Genomic DNA, 18660 nt, shown 5'->3' with positions numbered 1-18660 from the left:
AATATTTGGGGTAGGTATGATGCATAGTTCCAAATACTTATTGTTCAATAATTATGGACTGTACCCCAGATTCAAGTCATATAAAAGCAAATAGACCTAATTTTACGTTATGTATTATTAAACGATAATTCTAAAAAAGTTTAAATAAAAGAGAGTTTTTGAAGATATTCTTCTTTAGCGGCGAATCGATTGAGGGTAAAATTGTACATTTACCGCGCGCCTGCGCACACTGACAGTAAGTAGTTCTGACAGTATGTTGCTAATATTTCAAGATAGGTATGTATGTATTTGTAACCGTGCAAATAAGTCATTAAAAGAATATATTAGTGGTTTTAGGAAATGTATTAATTATTATAATTCTTGTGTTTTTGGATTAATAAAATATTATGTAAGCATAACATTTTTACACTATATGTCGCCGTGTTGTATAATTATATCCGAAACTTACATGTTTATTTCTAGTGCCTCGATGGAGTAGTTAGAAATGCGTTAGCACTGAGATTGGAAGGTTGCGGGTTCAATTCCCCCGGGCGGTTCATGTTTTTTTTTGTATTTTTGGTTGTTTTAATAAAAATTTTTTGAAAGTGGTAGATAAGAAAGTTAGTTTGATTTTTAAATAAAATACAAATAACCTTTTAAGTATATTTACTTCGTTTAAATTACCTATTATATAATAGAAGAATATCTTCTTACGTGCGTACATAGTACACACACATTCTTTTTTAGCTTTCTACTGATTTGACACTACAGAGGAATCACTATTTAATTTTGTAGTTAAATTACAAAATTTAAATGCAAGAGACATGAGAGGTAAAGGGTGTGATAACGTTGCCTATATGCGTGTATGATAAGGGTAGGATAACCCTCGAGCTTTTTTGTTCCACGCTCTGCAAATAGCTTAAATTTAGTAGTGAATGATGCTACTAATATAAAGTGTCAAATGAAATAGTAAACTTTTTTAATATTGTACAAGAACTTTACGTATTTTTATCTTCCTCCACAAAAAGATGGGATATTATAACACTACATGTTCCTGAGATAAATCTAAAACCCCAAAGTGATATAAGATGTTCGAATAGGATAGGAGTTATAAATCCATTCAAATTTCATACAATTAAAATTTGTGAGAATCTTATAGCAGATAATGATACCTTTAACATAGAAAGTAGACAGTACTAGAATAATTGATCAATAGACCGGGAGATATTAGATAGAAGTTCAGCCACGAATTTCTGAGTCCTGCCCTATGCAATTCTACTGGAGGTGGTACTTACAATTTGTGGAAAATCCACGAGTTTCCTGTGACATTTTCCGGTGAAAATTAGATTTTGCATGAAAAAAAGGGGCGCTGCAAAGAATTTCTAAGTCCTGTCATATCCATAAAATTGCAACCCTTCTGTCCAAAAAATGTTCGTCATAAAATCGATCATATCCTGTCATTCTATGGATATGGCAGGACTCAGAAATTCATTGCACCCCATTTTTTTCATGGAAAATCTAATTTTCACAGGAAAATGGCACAGGAAACCAGTAGTATTGCATAGGGCAGGACTCAGAAAATCGTGGCTGAACGTCTATCTAATACCTCCCGGGTACTAAGTTTGTTAAATAGTAGATCTGATATGATGTCTGGTTGTAATAATGTTTTTGGTTTTTTAGTGATATTTTTACATTGAGTGACCATGATATTTTAAAAAGCTGTCTTGTTCTTTAGCAAAAGCTAACTGATCCAGTAAAATCGGGGGCGGATATTGATGCAACTGATTTATTTAGTGAGATAAAAGCTTTAAAAATTTTTTAGTACCTGACTCATCAAATTTCCTCTTAATAATCTTCAATATATGAAAATAACTATAACTTCATAAATCTTTGCCAAATATCACAATTTCATTAAGAACACTCCTCACTTTAACTGTGTCTGTGGCTTCTGGTAAGGGATCATGTTCAAAATTAAAGTTAATTAAACATTATTTGAGGTCTACTATGCTAGAGGAAAGATTATCTAATTTGGAAATATTAGCTATACAGCAAGAGCTCGTCAATAAAATTGACTTTAAAGATATTATAAAAGAATTTGCTGCTGTCAAATCTAGAAAAACACCCATTTAATTCAATTTAGATTTAAGGTATAGATTTCCAGATTGTACTAATTTTATTGTTTTATTTGTTTTTTTGCGTTCACCAACAAATCAGTTAAAAGAAAAATAAAATTTGAGTTCCTGCAATTTCTGTTGTTTTATTACAAGTAAAAAATAAAACATAGATTTATTCGCAATAAGTGGATAATCTATTTAAGGGGCGCTAAAATATGTGCCGCACGCGGGCGCCGTTCAGCCTTGCGGGGGCCTTGCCCTCATGCCTATTACGGCGTCGGATAATTGTTTGTATTCTGAAAAGTCAGAAAATTTTTAATACAGCTTTAACATGTCTTTGTGTTTTCTTTAACTAACCCAAAAATATTCTTTTATTTTTAGATACAAACTGGTCGACACATTGAGTATTTATGGAGATTATGATTTTCAATCACTTGTTCTCGAACTGATACTGAAAACATGCATTAAAAAAGATTTGAAAAAAATATTAAATGATCTTTTTCCAGAATCGGAAGAGTTAAGAACAAAATTTTCTGAAATTAGCCCACGAAAATTCGACTCGACTGCTAGGAGCTTCCTACAAGTATTGAACTGTAGAACTAATGCAATATTTTCTATATGCTGTGAAAAGGTTATGATTGATTATATAGATTGTGAGCAGAATATTGTAAGTATCAGTCGTATACTAATACTTGGCTTAATACAGTAGACTCCCTCTATAACGGTAACTGTACATCTGTACCTCCTAGGTGTAATCGCCTAATCGCCATGTACAAATGTATGATTTAGCTACAAAAACGGGTTCAACTTCTAATTAAACAATATAATAGTTACACATATCCATCCTGTCTTGGTTATTTTTTCTTACTCCTGTCTTGGTTATTTTTTCTTACATATTTCAGGTGTTGGGAATAACAGTGCAATAACTAACATTTTTTGGAAAAATGTACACTCCGACCGTAAGAGGGATAGACGTGAACATACTTTCTGTGCCTCCTTTATAGTCAAATTCTTCAACAAATCTCTTACGAATTTTATGTATAGTGGGCACTTATATTATAACAAAACAAGTGCCCACTATTACATAAAATTCGTAAAAGATCTGTTGAAGAATTTGACCATAAAGGAGGCAAATAAAGTATGCTCACGTTCACGTCTATTCTTATTCCGGTCGGAGTGTAGTTTGAAAAGTTAAAAATGTATAAACATTTTCAATTTCTTTGCAACATGAAAATGCAGCAGCTGCATAATACTCTGGTTAAATCGGAGAGTGCAGGAGGAGTCTATATCGGTTTCGGAGGTCTTCAGTAATGCCATCAGTAGTCCCATATCCTCCTCTCTCCGATTTCCCCAGGTATCATACTTTGGGCCTTTCCGAATTGCAAAGCAAGAAATGTCACGGATGAACTAGAGCCATCTACCGAAAAGCAAAGTAAGTTATCAATCGAAGTAGCACAGAAAACGACAATAAATATCGTTCCCATACCACTAGATTGACAACAGGTGGAATACTTTCTTTGGTTACACCTCCTGAGATTTTCAAAATTTATAAATCATACAGGATGCCGAGGAAATTAAGATGAGAGAATTTCAAATAATTCACAACTCATCTGCTCAGCGTGGTAAAAGTTCCAACAAGAAAGATTCCTTAATACTCCTACAAAAGAGTAAATGAATTAAAAATGTATAAACATGTTCAATTTCTTTGCAACACGAAAATGCAGCAGCTGCATAATAATCTGGTTAAATCGGAGAGTGCTTTCGGGCGAAAAGACCTCCGAAACCGGTATAGACTCTTCCTGCACTCTCCGATTTAACCAGAGTATTATGCAGCTGCTGCATTTTCGTGTTGCAAAGAAATTGGTAGGAGTATTAAGGAATCTTTCTTGTTGGAACTTTTACCACGCTGAGCAGCTAATGAGTTGTGAATTATTTAAAATTCTCTCATCTTAATTTCCTCGGCATCCTGTATGATTTATAAATTTTGAAAATCTCAGGAGGTGTAACCAAAGATAGTATTCCACCTGTTGTCAATCTAGTGGTATGGGAACGATATTTATTGTCGTTTTCTGTGGTACTTCGATTGATAACTTATTTTGTTTGAAAAGTATTTGGTGCTTACTTAGCAAAATTAGTAGGTTAACAGAAGATGTTAAATTGTAATATTTTAATAAAGATCGGTTTTATTTAGTATAATTTGAAAAAAATTACCTGTATTCGGTTATTTCATAATTATTCCTAACTCATTTATTTTACAATATAATTATAAGCTTCCTTTTATTGCTTTAGCTTGTTCAATTTCTTCTAGGGTGAAAGCACTGGTGTTTGGATTGATATTAATCTTCTAGATTCAATAATTAGTTGGTATACAGATAAAAAATCATTAAATCCTGAGAAGGGTAAAAGTAAAGAGAACTTGCATGCTAGAAATTGGGACTTAATTATGGTTTTTAGAAGTAGCATAGAAAACATTGATATTCAGAGGTATAGTTCGGTTTTATTTGTAGAATAAAAAGGATGTTAGTGTATTATTCAAAAAATAAGCTTAAAGGCCCCCCGACACCTTTCTTAGGTGAAAGTGGTTTTAGTTAAATTGGCTGGAACCAAAAATCATTTTTAAATTCTGTGTTTAATTTGTGAGAAAAAATATTTCTTCTTTTTTTCATATGAGGAGACGTTTTTGTGCAAAAAATTAAACATCCTCATAATCTTGCTGAAGTATAAATTCTGGATCCATATTTTCAGCAAATAGGACATGCGGTTCAAGAACTTCGTTAATGTGCCGCTTTGCAGTCATCGCCCCTCGCCGAATAACTACTAATGTCCGTCCCACCTTGTTGACTTTACGGTATAGGGAACATAGGCAATGCAGTTTTTTTTTTTTATAAAAACTACTATATATGTCTATTGGGTGGTCGTACATATTTAAGTTCCTATCTAATGCAATAAACAATTTACATTAAATTAAGTTAGTATATTGGCTCTTTTTGTATATCCTCAGTATATTGATTTCTGAGTTGTATTAGATAGATCTTGGGAATGTATTAAAGAAATGAAAAAAAAGCGTTAAGACGTTTAATCTTTTCCATAAAAATGGCTCCACATCTGAAAAAAAGGAAAAAAGATTTTTTGTTAGCCTTATTCTCTAAGAATATGGATGTGGTAATAGTGTTGCTGAACAGGTAAATGTCATTGTATACCGGGTGTAACAATAATACTGTGTTTTTTTCCTGAAAGTTCGTAACACCCTGTGGATTATTCTAGCATTTAAAAAATATTGAAATTAAAACTCAATTGTAGCCTTAGCCTTTCTTAACATTCTGCTTTTTTACTCATTCACTTATGATGGATAATGAAAAAGTTAGGTACTTCGACAACTAGCCATGTTCTTCATCAATACAGGGTGTTTCTAAATAAGTGCGACAAACTTTAAGGGGTAATTCTGCGTGAAAAAATAATGACCGTTTGATTTATAAACATATGTCTGCAAATGCTTCATTTCCGAGATACAGGATATTGAATTTTATCTTACACACTGACGATTTATTTATTCCTCTAAAACCGGTTGAAATATGCAAATGAAATTTGGTGGGTTTTAAGAGCCTGTTATTGCGCATTTTTTGACATACAATTATGTATTTTATATTCACCATTGGCGTGCACACGGGTCTTATTACCTGTATGCACGCCAATGGTGAATATAAAATTTTTAGGTGTATGTCAAAAAATGTGAAATAACTGCCTCTTAAAACCTACCAAATTTCATTTACATATCTCAACCAGTTTTAGAGCAATAAATAAATCGTCAGTTTGTAAGAAAAAATTCAACATCCCGTATCTTGGAAACGAAGAATTTGCGGACATATCTTTATCAAGCAAACTGTCATTATTTTTTCATGCAGAATTAACCCTTAAAGTTTGTCGCACTTATTTAGAAACATCCTGTATTGATGAAGAACATGGCTAGTTGTCAAAGTACCTAACTTTTTCATTATCCAACATAAGTGAATGAGTCAAAAAGCAGAATGTTAAGAAAGTCTAAGGCTACAACTGAGTTTTAATTTCAATATTTTTTAAATGCTAGAATGCGTAACAGGATGTTACGAACTTTCAGGAAAAAACACAGTATTATTGTTACACCCGGTATTTACTTGTTCAGCAACACTATTACAAACCGAGATTCTTAGAGAATAAGGCTATACAATAAGGCTATACATATTAAAAAATCCCTAAAATCGGACAACAGGTTTAGGAGATTCCAGAAATCAAAAATGACCCATTTTTAAGGTGTCCCGATTTTTTTGGCCAGGAGTGTAGTTTCAGAGCAACAAAAAAATTTTTGATTCAGTATAACAATTTCAACATTTGTATCTCGGAAACGAAGCTTTTACAGACGTAAGTTAACAAGCTGTCATTATTTTTCATACAGAATCAGTCCCTGACGTTTGTTGCACTTATTTATTAACACCTTGTATATTATACACATATGTATTATTCAAATGGACTAAAAACCGATACTTTGAACCTCTCTAACTTAGAAACGATTGATTTCTGAGTTTTGGAACAATGGGAACTTTTGATCAGCATGACCAAACCTACCTTTGTGCAATGTTTCAGCCAATTTAACTAGCATTTTTTGTTCATAAGAGAAATGTCATCAGCAAATCTTTAATTGTAAATTTTTGACACTCCACCTACCCATCTTTCTAAAGTTATCTTCATGACATGTTCACCATATATACAGGGTGTCCCAGACTAATTTACCCACACTATATCTCTTTAACGAATAGAGATTTTCGAATGGGACAAAAGGTGATATATTCTACTTGTAATACACTTTAACATGGCGTACAAAAAAATCATCCCCTAAATAATCATCCCTTAGTTACAACCCCCAACTTTAATTCTTTTAATAGCACCCTGTATATTTTTTTATAGTTTTGGATGTGGTCTTTTATCGTCTATTCAACACATTTTTTGAAAATAAAATCGGTTCGTAAATAACCTAGAAACTATCAGTTTATTTTTGTTAAATTGTGTGTCCCAGACTAATTTATCCAGGCTATATTTCTTAAACGAATAGAGATTTCCGAATGGCACAAAAACTGATCTATTTCATTTGTAATACACTTTCATATGGCGTAGAAAAAATTCATCCCCTAAATATTCATCCCTAACTTACAGGGTGCTATTTAAAAAAATAAAGTTAGGGGTTGTAACTAAGGGATGAATATTTAGGGGATATTTTTGAAGTTATACTTCTTTACCGGCGATAGAGGGTAAATTTTTATATGGGAAAACCTAGCGACCGGGCGCATGCGCATTATAACTTTGTTCTGATTGGATGTTCAAATGACATGTCAAAAATTATTCAATATGGTGGCTGTGGCACAGCTGTAGTTGGATTATTTATGGTTGTTGCGTTTTAAAATTTGTGTGAAAAGAAACAACAAACAAAAGTTAGTTAATAGTTATACTGCCTTTTTAAATAGTTTTCATATACCTATATTTTTGGACTTTTGGACTATTTTGGACAAGGAAAACTCATTCTAATTTGGTAAGTACCTAGTTTTTATTATAATCATATTGTAATTATACATTTGGATTAGGTTGAAATACATACATTTATTTTCTCAAGAATGCGGATTTTAGAGAGAAATCCCAAATTAGGTTCGATTTTTATTTTTAAATTATGATTTTTTGGCGTAGATTTATTTATCTAGTAGGTATGTAATGCTTTGATTTACATACTTAATTTGATTACCAACAAAAGTTCTACCAATCTTCATCTAATATATTGTTTTCTTACTGTTTTGTTATATTTTTATATTTTCTTCCACAAAATTTAAACTACATAATTTTCAAAACAATTGTCAAACAGTAAAACGTTCAGTTACCGTATTTTTCCACATGATAAATAATGTGCGATTGGACGAGTGAGTCTACGCTTCGATTACGAGTCAAAGCGGCACGAAATTCAAGGGTTCAATTCCCGATGCAAGTTTTATTTTTTTATGCATATTATGATTGTAAGTATATTTGTTATATAATTTTTTTTTTCAGCAAATGCGTATTTAAAATTTTTGCCAACAATTATTATCGTCCAGAAATCATTTTTTCTTTGTGGCATTTTTCAATGTGTTTGTGTGCGTTTTATTCTTTTATTTTTTTAAATTTTTGGTATAGTCTTAAAAATCACATAATATGTAGTAGAAGTATAACTTCTTACGTGCGTACAAAGTACACACACATTCTTTTTTTCTACGCCATATTAAAGTGTATTACAAATGTAATAGATCAGTTTTTGTCCCATTCGAAAATCTCTATTCGTTTATGAAATATAGCTTTGATAAATTAGTCTGGGACACATAATTCACAAAACTAAACTGATATTTTCTTGGCTATTTATTAAACGAACCGATTTTATTTTCAAAAAATGTGTTGAATAGATGATAGAAGACCACATCCAAAACTATAAAAAAATATACAGGGTGCTATTAAAACAATTAAAGTTAGGGGTTGTAACTAAGGGATGATTATTTAGGGGATGATTTTTTTGTACGCCAATTAAAGTGTATTACAAGTAGAATATATCACCTTTTGTCCCATTCAAAAATCTCTATTCGTTTAAGAGATATAGCGTGGGTAAATTAGTCTGGGACACCCTGTATATATTGAATACGTCACGTGATAAAACGCATACTTGCCTATCACCTTTCTGTGCTTTGAATTGACTTGGGAACCTCTGATCTAGTCTTACTGTTGCCATGTTGGACTGGTAAAGATGTTTAATAAGTGTCACCAGGTTTATCGGTGCACCTATCTCTATTAAAATTGACCAACGATTTATCCAGCTTGCACAATTAAACACCTTTTGGTAGTCAACAAAAATGGCATACGATATTATTATTATGAGCCAAAGACTTCTTTAAAAAATTTCCCATTTCGTCCTATCTGTATCAACTCTTCTCCATTCTATAATCATAATTATATATATTTTATAATTGGTCAAGAGATGTTTGTTCAGCTTTGAGATACTTTGAAAGATGGAGTCAAGCTTGGTACAGGACTCTTTGATAACAACAATTTGGAAACGGTTCATGTCATTCCTCTAGTTATTAGTATAGATGGTCAATAGTTTGAAGTATTTTTGTCAATACTTCAAACTGTAAATAAGGTTCACAAAATTCTTTTGTGATCTCACCACTTCAATTATAATTTGATTTTGTGTTTTTAGCTACGATGAATGTATCATCATAAACATTGATCTCAAATCACCCGTAATGAGCTCCCAAACCATATTTGATAAAGCTCTCTCGGTTCATTTGAAGTTAAACCCTTCTGAAGAAGCCAGATTTCTGGTTAATGATGTACTCAGTCGCTGGTTGCGTAAGCCTGACAAAATAGGAGAGAGAAAAGTATTTAAGATAATCTAATTTTTGCTGAGTTATAAACTTATTTTGATTTTAGAGAAAGGCGCCTGGGGATGATAGAAAGGTGTGTAATGTTGGAAAGCCTATTTGGGTGAGTATGAACAGTCACGGATCAGTTACAGATCTACAAAGAATTTTAGATAAGGTTGCTGCAACGAGTGAAGTATTTGATCTGTCACTAAACATAAAGAAAACAAAATTCATGGTTATATCAAAGAAAAATATTAGACACATCAATCTACACGTAAATAATAAGACGATAGAACGAGTTAAGAATTATAACTATTTAGGGACAAACATTAATGAAACAAACTATTATACCAAAGAAATCAGAGTTATAATAGAAAAGGCGAGAAGTGTATTCAATAATATGAAACAAATATTATGTAGTAGAGATCTCAGCCTAAATCTTAGTAAACGAGTACTAATAAAGTGTTATATATTTTCTGTTCTATTGTATGGTGTGGAGACATGGACTCTTAATAAACAATGTCTCAATAGATTGGAAGCATTTGAAATGTGGACAGAATGCTGAGAATCTCCTGGACAGACAGAATAACCAATGAAGAAGTACTAAGGAGAATAGAGAACAGCAGGGAGATACTGGATTCCATCAAAATAAGAAAACTGCAATACTTGGGTCATATAACACGTGGTGACAGATATGAACTTCTAAAATTAATAATGCAGGGAAAGATTCAAGGAATTAGCCGCATAGGTAGAATAAAAATGTCCTGGCTGAGAAATCTCAGAGAATGGTTTAAATGCAGCTCAACTGAGGTCTTTAGGGCTGTAGTATCAAAAGTTAAAATAACAATGATGATAAAGAAGAAGAACAGTCACGAACGCTACGAAAGCAAAAAATAAACACATCGGTACAAAAATTGTATACATGAAATAATCTCTTTTAGTTGATGTTAATGTTGTAGATCAAGACAAAATTAAATAGTACTACAGCTAATTCCAATTTTAGAGCATATTTCTAAAGTGTTTCGATGTTTTTGTTTTATTAAAAACGTTAGAGATTTCTTCAGGTCTAGCATAAAGTTAAAAACAAAACTTGATGGGAAGAACCGCAAGAGACGTCACAGAACTATATGTGGAGATTGAAGAAAATGCGAAAATAGGGCGGGCCGTCAACGTAGATAAAACTAAAGCCCTAATACAAACAAGGAACCAACGAAACTTGCAGAATTTAACAATAGACGACGCTAATATACAGGGTGTTAGTAAATAAGTATGAAAAATTTTAAGGGCTAATTCTACATGAAAAATTAATACCAGTTTGCTCAATAAACATATGTCCGCAAATGCTTAGTTTCGGAGATACGGGCTGTTGAAATTTTTGTTTTAAACTGCCAATTTATTTATTGCTCTAATACCAGTTGAGCTATGAAAATGAAATTTGGTGAGTTTTAGGAGGTAGTTATTACGAATTGTTTGACATACAATTTAGAATTTTGTATTCATCATTGGCGCGCCTACGGGCAATGGTCTGAATTTTTTAAAGAAAAAAATAGTACGCCACTGAGATATTTCGAATTAAAAATTATTTTTAAATTCCACGTCTAATTTATAATAAAAAACCTTTCTTTCCTTTTTTTCATATGAATCACCGTTTTTATGCAGAAAAATAAAACATCTTGGCGCGTATTTTTCATTTCTTAATACATCATCAAGAACTATCCAATATAATAATACTAAACTAGAACAATAACAGAAAATATTACTAATAAGAATTCAACTAGGTGCAAAGCTGCAAGAAATGTTTAAAATGATCTCCTTTACAGATAACGGAAGAATTTTATATTCATCATTGGCGCGCGTACGGGTAATGGTCTGAATTTTTTGAAGAAAACAATAGTACGCCACTGAGATATGTCAAACTAAAAATCATTTTTGAATTCTTCGTTCAATTTACGACAAAAAATCTTTCCTTCCTTTTTTTCATACGAGGCGCCGTTTTTATACAAAAAAATAAAACATCTTAACGCTTACCAAGTATTTGAGGTAGTTTCCATATGCATAGAAACTTAGTTCAAATACTTTGTAAACGTTAAGATGTTTAATTTTTTTGCATAAAAACGGCGCCGCATATGAAAAAAAGGCAAGAAATATTTTTTGTCGTAAGTTGAACGAGGAATTCAAAAATGATTTTTAGTTTGACATATCTCAGTGGTGTACTATTTTTTTCTTCAAAAAATTCATACCATTACCCGTACGCGCGCCAATGATGCATATAAAATTCTTCTGTTACCTGTAAAGGAGATCATTTTAAACATTTCTTGCAGCTTTGCACCTAGTTGAAATGGTATTAGTAATATTTTCTGTTATTGTTCTAGTTTAGTATTATTATATTGGATAGTTCTTGATGATGTATTAAGAAATGAAGAATATGCGCCAAGATGTTTTATTTTTCTGCATAAAAACAGTGCATCATATGAAAAAAAGGCAAGAAAGGTTTTTTATCATAAATTAGACGTGGAATTTAAAAATAATTTCTAATTCGAAATATCTCAGTGGCGTACTATTTTTTTCTTTAAAATAATTCAGACCATTGCCCGTAGGCGCGCCAATGATGAATACAAAATTATTAATTGTATGTCATAAAATTCGTAATAACTACCTCCTAAAACTCACCAAATTTCATTTTCATAGCTCAACTGGTCTTAGAGAAATAAATAAATTGGCAGTTTGAAATAAAAATTTCAACACCCCGTACCTCCGAAACTAAGCATTTGCGGACATATGTTTATAGAGCAAACTGGCATTAATTTTTCATGTAGAATTAGCCCTTAAAATTTTTCATACTTATTTACTAACACCCTGTAGAAGTAGTAGAGCAGTTCACATACCTGGGTGTACAGATAACTGAGAAGCACAGCGATGGGGAAGAAATACGGAAACGAATAATGCTGGCCCACGTTGGGCGCCAATAATATTCGAAAATACCTCAATAATCCAAGATAGCCATCGCTACACCCTTAGCTTAGCTCAGTCTCTCAAGGTGTTTGTTCGTCTTGTCCTAATCTTATATTATGAACTATGAAAATTCGGAATGAAAGCAAACAAAACAGTATTTTTAACTAATCATGTTTATTGTTCGATAAAGATATAATAAAAATATGATTTAGTAAATGCATTAACAAATATATTCAAATGCTTACCAAAAACTAACAATTTGTAGATTATACTTATGGCTTTTGGTATCTGGTTCGATGGTAACTTCTTGTTGTCGAATGGTACTGCTGTAGACTTCTTATAGACCTGTAAGTCAGAGTGCTGTAGTCAGGATGTCATGGTCTCATTCTTCGCCTTAAAGTTGCATCACCGGTGGTGCGTGAGGCTTAGGTTCCCGAAGAAGGAAAGGTTGATTTCTTTCCAAAAACTATAAGATAAAGACACATACCAATAATCAAGAAGAAAAACAAAAAACGAGCCTTTGCCAAATAATCGTAAAGAGTAGTCATTGGCAAAGGAACAAAATAAAATTAATAGTGACGGAATAGTTAAATAATTTGATTACTAAAAGAATATCAATATGAAATGAAATATTCAAAATTAAGATACTAATACGCGTGGAGAGTAACGTCGAGGTTAGGTAAAAAAATCATTATAAAAAATTAAAAGTAGACTATAAAAAACTTAGAATACAAAACTCACCCCAAGAGAATAATAAGTCTGGAAATAGATAGTTATTATCAGCTCTGTAATTGCCTTTTATAAGATTACCACCACCATTTTGAGAATTGAAATGACAGCGTGAACTGTAGAAAGGTAGGCATGTTCCGTATTAAGACAGATATTTACAAAGAATATACGGGGTACGTTCAGTATGTTCAATTGATGATTTAAATTAAAAGAGATATAGTAAATAGAAGATAATAAAAGAGGGCGCCAACGAGTTTTTAACGAAGAAAACAGGTAATACAAATAGAAGAAAATTATTACTAATGTAATATTAAAGAAAATAAAGTAAAATAAATATTTAAAAACAAAATATCAAAGATGTGGCGTTTGTAACGTTACAGGCTAACAAAGCATACTTCTCTTTGTCGCAGGTGTTTGGATCCAAAGACATCCATAGGGAACCAAAGTTTAGAATATATAAAACCCTCATACGGCCAATAGCAACATATGGTGTAGAAACATGGATCATGACTGAAAAGTCAATAAACCTTATTAACACCTTGACTTCGTTGAGAGATATTTATAAACTTACGTTGGGTGCGTTACGAGACAAAGTGCTGTAACTATAGAGGCATCTCTATACCTAATACGGCGTACACAATTGAATCGGACATCCTGTTAAGTAGGCTAACACTTTTTGTAGAAAATTTCATAGGGGAATACCAAGTCGGTTTCAGAAAAAAATATATCGACCATAGATAAGATTTTTACTCTAAGGCAGCTGCTTGAAAAATAATGGGAATTATTCGTTATTCGAATTATTCGCAATAGATTCGTGAATTCTTCATAGATTTCCGATAAGCATGCGACAACATTAAAGGGATCAGATGTGGAATGCAATGGCAAGGGTCAAGGGAGCAGATGTGGAAACTTGATTGAAAAAGCACGTGAGATTTCTCGGGTGACATATTGGTTCATCTCTTCCATGTACTTGAATTGAAGATCCACATGAAGAAATAAATATGACTTTATTGTAGTTATACAGGGTGTCCAGAAACTCTACCGACAAACGAAAACAGGAGATTCTTCAGATAATTTTAAGACATTTTAAATTAATTCACCTAGTCTGAAAATGCTTCCTAAGGGAGCTAGAGCTCTTTGAAGATGGCGTCTTGTAATTAGTTTTTCTTAAATATCTCCAGAACGCTTCTATTTAGAAAAACTAAAATTGGTACACATGTTTATCTTTCAGAGATAAATCGATTCCATCCATTGCGAATTTCTAGTACCGGTCATAGCAGTGGCGGCGCCTGGTGTAAAATATTGGGGGTGCACACTTAACATATAAAAAGACCTTGAGACCCTATTTCCATAGGTAAAATTTTTTGAGTGTCTTCAAATTGTAAAAATCAAAGGACCTTATAAAAAATTATAATAAATAATGTATTTTATTGACTTAAAATTATAATTTAGTGTTTAAATGTTACAAACAAGTTTTGTAGCGAAAGTCAGTCGCCTGTTATTTTTTAGATAAATTATTCACAAACAAATTCAGTAAAATTTGGAATTTCTTGAATCATTTTTTTTTAATTGAAAACATTGGGAGTGCAGTTAATCGATCCTGGCCCATAGCTATTCTAACGAAAGTTTTGATTCGTTTCAATGCAGAGAGACATCGTTCTGTTTCTGCAGTTGTCACTGGCATTGTAACAAGTACATAATTGGAGAATTCAAATTATTTCAGAAAAATCAACTTGTAAATTATTTTCAATCAAAAATTTAGTTAAGTGGGCTGCGCCGGATAGTTAAAATCGTATCTTCTATTTTATTCATTATGCTTCCTCTTCTCCAAATATGTGCTTCACACCTACACAATTTGTAAGTTTTTACACAAATCTCCATTTTAAATAATAATTTATAATCCCGACGTTTGCACTTTGGTGCATTCTTAATTCTTAAAGTCTTACCGACGTAAAGCAGGAGTACCTTTTAGTACTAGAATACTACTTCACAATTTAATAGTCCAGTGTCAAAAATGCTTAAAAGTTAAAGACAAAAAAGTTATGCGATAAAATAACCGTTGCCCTACCCAAAACGGACGCCTATGAACGGTACTAGAAATTCGCAATGTATGGAATCGATTTATCTCCCCAAGATAAATATGCGTACCAGTTTTCGTTTTTCTAAATAGAAGCGTTCTGGAGGTTTTTAAGAAAAACTAATTACAATACGCTATTTTCAAAGAGCTCTAGCTCCCTTAGGAAGCATTTTCGGAGTAGTTGAATTGGGTTAAATTGTCTTAAAATTATCTGAGGGATCTCCTGTCTTCGTTGGTCGGTAGAGTCTCTGGACACCCTGTATATTCGCCAAAATCATCATCATTCTCTTTGCCTTATCCCTATGAGGGGTCGGCTTCTCTAATTGCATTTCTCCACACAATTCTATCCTCGGTCATATCAATATTAATCTACTTTACCAACATGTCCTGCCTAATCGTCTCCCCCCACGTCTTCTTTGGTCTTCCTCTCCTACTCCTTCCAGGAATCTGCACTTCAACTACTCTTCGTATTAGATGATTAACGTCTCGACGTTGAACATGACCAAACCAGCTCAACCTATGCTCTCTCATTTTGGCATCAATTGGTGCCACACCTAGACTTCCCCTAATATACTCATTTTTAATTTTATCCTTGTCACTCCACTCATCCATCTAAGCATTCTCATCTCCGCCACATGCATTCGTTGTTCCTCTTTCTTTTTCACTGTCACAATATTCAGTTCCGTACATCATAGCCGGTCTTATGGCTGTTTTATAAAATTTTCCTTTCAGCTTCATTGGAACTTTTCTGTCACACAACACACCACTCGCTTCCTTTCACTTCAACCATTCAGCCCTAATTCTATTGCATGCATCTCCATCTATTTCTCCATTACTCTGTAATACCGATCCCAGGTACTTAAAACTATTGCTTTTTACAATCAGTTCATCATCAGCATAAATTAAGCAGCATGGAATGTTACCCTGTAGTTTTGCTGTTATCTGGTCCAAAACTAATGAGAATAAATTAGGACTAAGCACCGAGCCTTGGTGCAATCCTACTTTCACATGAAATTTATCAGTCTCTCCCACACCTGTCCTAACACTAGTCGTTACTCCCTCATACATATCCCTCACAATTCTTACATATACACCAGGGACTCCTTTCTTATTGAGTACCCACCACAGATTCTCTCGAGGAACTCTATCATATGCTTTCTCAAGATCAATGAATACCATATGAGCGTTTGTTTCTTTACTCCTGTATTTTTCCATCAACTGCCTTATAATGTACATTCGCCAAAATGTTTTGTTGAAAACTGTTTTCTATTGTGTTTTGGTTTTTTTATGTTTTTTTAAGTGAATGCTGTTTCAGGGATATAATAAGAGCACAGAATGCTCTGACCATTTCAACACTTCTAAATCATCGAGTTGCAACATCTGCAAAGATGCAACGTCCATATCTGAATCTGAAGTTGTACAAATCGGAACCAGTCTTCCTAAATTAACCGAATCCCTATCAAATATACTGAAAGCTCAAGATATCAACATCACTCATCAACTAGGCAACAATAAAAATCCTGCTGTGATATATATTAAACCTGATAAAGATTATGCTATGTTTGCGGATATTGAAGACCAAATTGATAACGCTAGCATTTGCTTTACCTCCGAAGAACAGATTCAACGTATAGCCAATGGGTTTGATCGTTATATCCAGTTCACAAATAAATTTTTCCCGAATAAAGATCATAGTCGTCTTAATGGCAGCCCCGTTTCGTCTTCTGCAACTTTGAAGTTTGTATCAAAACGTTTGAAGCATCGTTCAACCCGAAATGAGCCAATTAGGGCAAGAGATTCTAATTTTAACAACAAAACTGATGATGAAAATTACATACATCAGAACTTAATGGAAAGTGGCTCAGAGAGTGCAAATCGGACTTATAAAGGTTTTAAAAGCGATATAGGATCAAAAAATGTGTTATCAAACAAGACAGATACTGTAAATAGCGAAAGAAGTTTTTCAGATATTTTCTCTTTAAATGAAAGTGAAATTTCACATAGTAATAATAAACTACAGGGTGTTTACAATGGGAAGAAAATATTAGAAAAGCCAATGTCTCAAAGGAAAAGGCGTTTATCTGAATCTGAAAAATCAACCGGCTCATCTGTTGCAGTTTCAGAGAAACCTTCCACTTCTGATAATTTTAGAAATAGAATGTCGATCGTCAAAAGAACTCATCACAAGAGAAACTCGTTAACTGGTAGTGATTTGAGTGAGGAACCACGTCTTGCATGTAAAAGGGCTACAGGAATACTACAAAAAACTTCTACAAAGGTAAGTAAATACAGGGTGGGGCATTAGTGCAAGGAAGCTTAATTACTCGTTTGTCGTAAGAGATACAAAAAAGGTATTTAGGTAAAAGTTGAAGCATAGATAGTACCATAACCTCAAAATATTTTCAAATATATAGGCCCACCCGTATTAACAGGGTTAAAACTTATGTTTTTTTTTCTAACAATAAAACACTGAAAACGTTTGTTTTCTATACTTCCATAAAATTGGTCGTTTGAATTTTGTGGAAGTACAGAAAACAAACGTCTGTCAGAGTTTTATTGTTAGATAAAATGAACTTCCATCAAGTAACGGTCGAATCAATCAATTATTTATGTTTTTTTATTAGAACACCCTGTATATTTTTACATCTTAAGATTCTCCTCGATGTCTCCTTTCCTAAAATATAGGGTTTTGTAATATTATACGAGATGGTTTAAAACATAGGTTCTCAAACTTATTTTGTCTGCCGCCCACTTCGAAAATTAATTATTTTCTAGCGCCCCCCATTTTTTTTACTTTACTACATCTTAAGAATCACAATCGCAGTCATTATTTTAATAATTAAATTATGCGTGTCATGTGAAAATAAGACTTTCTGATGAGAGTAATTTAAAACACCATTTTGTAATATTAGAAAAACTTTTATTCATGTTATTAAAACAAACATTTCAATTTGAATTTTAAAACTAATCTAATGTGAAGGATGAATCTGATGATTTTTAACAAGTTTGTTAATATCAGGCTCGAATTTACTCAAAAACAGCCGTAAGTCACCGCGTTTGGTAATCTGCAACCGATTTCTCTTTTTAGTTAGCAACGTTGTCACAGCACTAAATCCACGTTCACACAAATACGATGATGGGAATGCTATCAAAAATAGTTGAACGATGGACCACAATCCAGGGTACACTTGCGGGATTAGCCTTTGTAGCCAAAATTCTTGGTATCCATTTTTGAATTTTATTTTTATTTCCTCGTTCGTTGTCAGTTCTATGAGTTCTTCTTCCAGCTGGGGTGATCCTGCTGTGTTGATATTTGAAAAAGGATCCAACACCCAGTCCGGTATTTCCAAGTTTAAAATGTCCTGGAATCGTTCTGTGAAATTCCTGTGGAGGTTCTCCAAATGTT

At 32.8% G+C, this 18660-nt stretch overlaps 1 protein-coding gene across 1 annotated transcript in view; it reads left to right on the top strand.

Annotated features, from left to right (window-relative positions):
• The window catches only part of LOC114327608 (uncharacterized), a 99834-nt gene that overhangs the window by 23988 nt on the left and 57186 nt on the right, over positions 1–18660 (top strand). The window contains exons 3-7 of the mRNA XM_050650844.1: positions 2475–2760; positions 4402–4577; positions 9331–9511; positions 9564–9617; positions 16570–17532. Coding sequence (XP_050506801.1) covers positions 2475–2760; positions 4402–4577; positions 9331–9511; positions 9564–9617; positions 16570–17532 — 1660 coding nt within the window. The remainder of the gene's footprint in view (positions 1–2474; positions 2761–4401; positions 4578–9330; positions 9512–9563; positions 9618–16569; positions 17533–18660) is intronic.

Source organism: Diabrotica virgifera, chromosome 1 (assembly GCF_917563875.1).
Source record: "Diabrotica virgifera virgifera chromosome 1, PGI_DIABVI_V3a".
NCBI classification, from domain to species: domain Eukaryota; kingdom Metazoa; phylum Arthropoda; class Insecta; order Coleoptera; family Chrysomelidae; genus Diabrotica; species Diabrotica virgifera.
The sequence above is the reverse complement of the archived record's forward strand: the minus strand, read 5'-3'. Positions and strand labels throughout refer to the sequence as shown.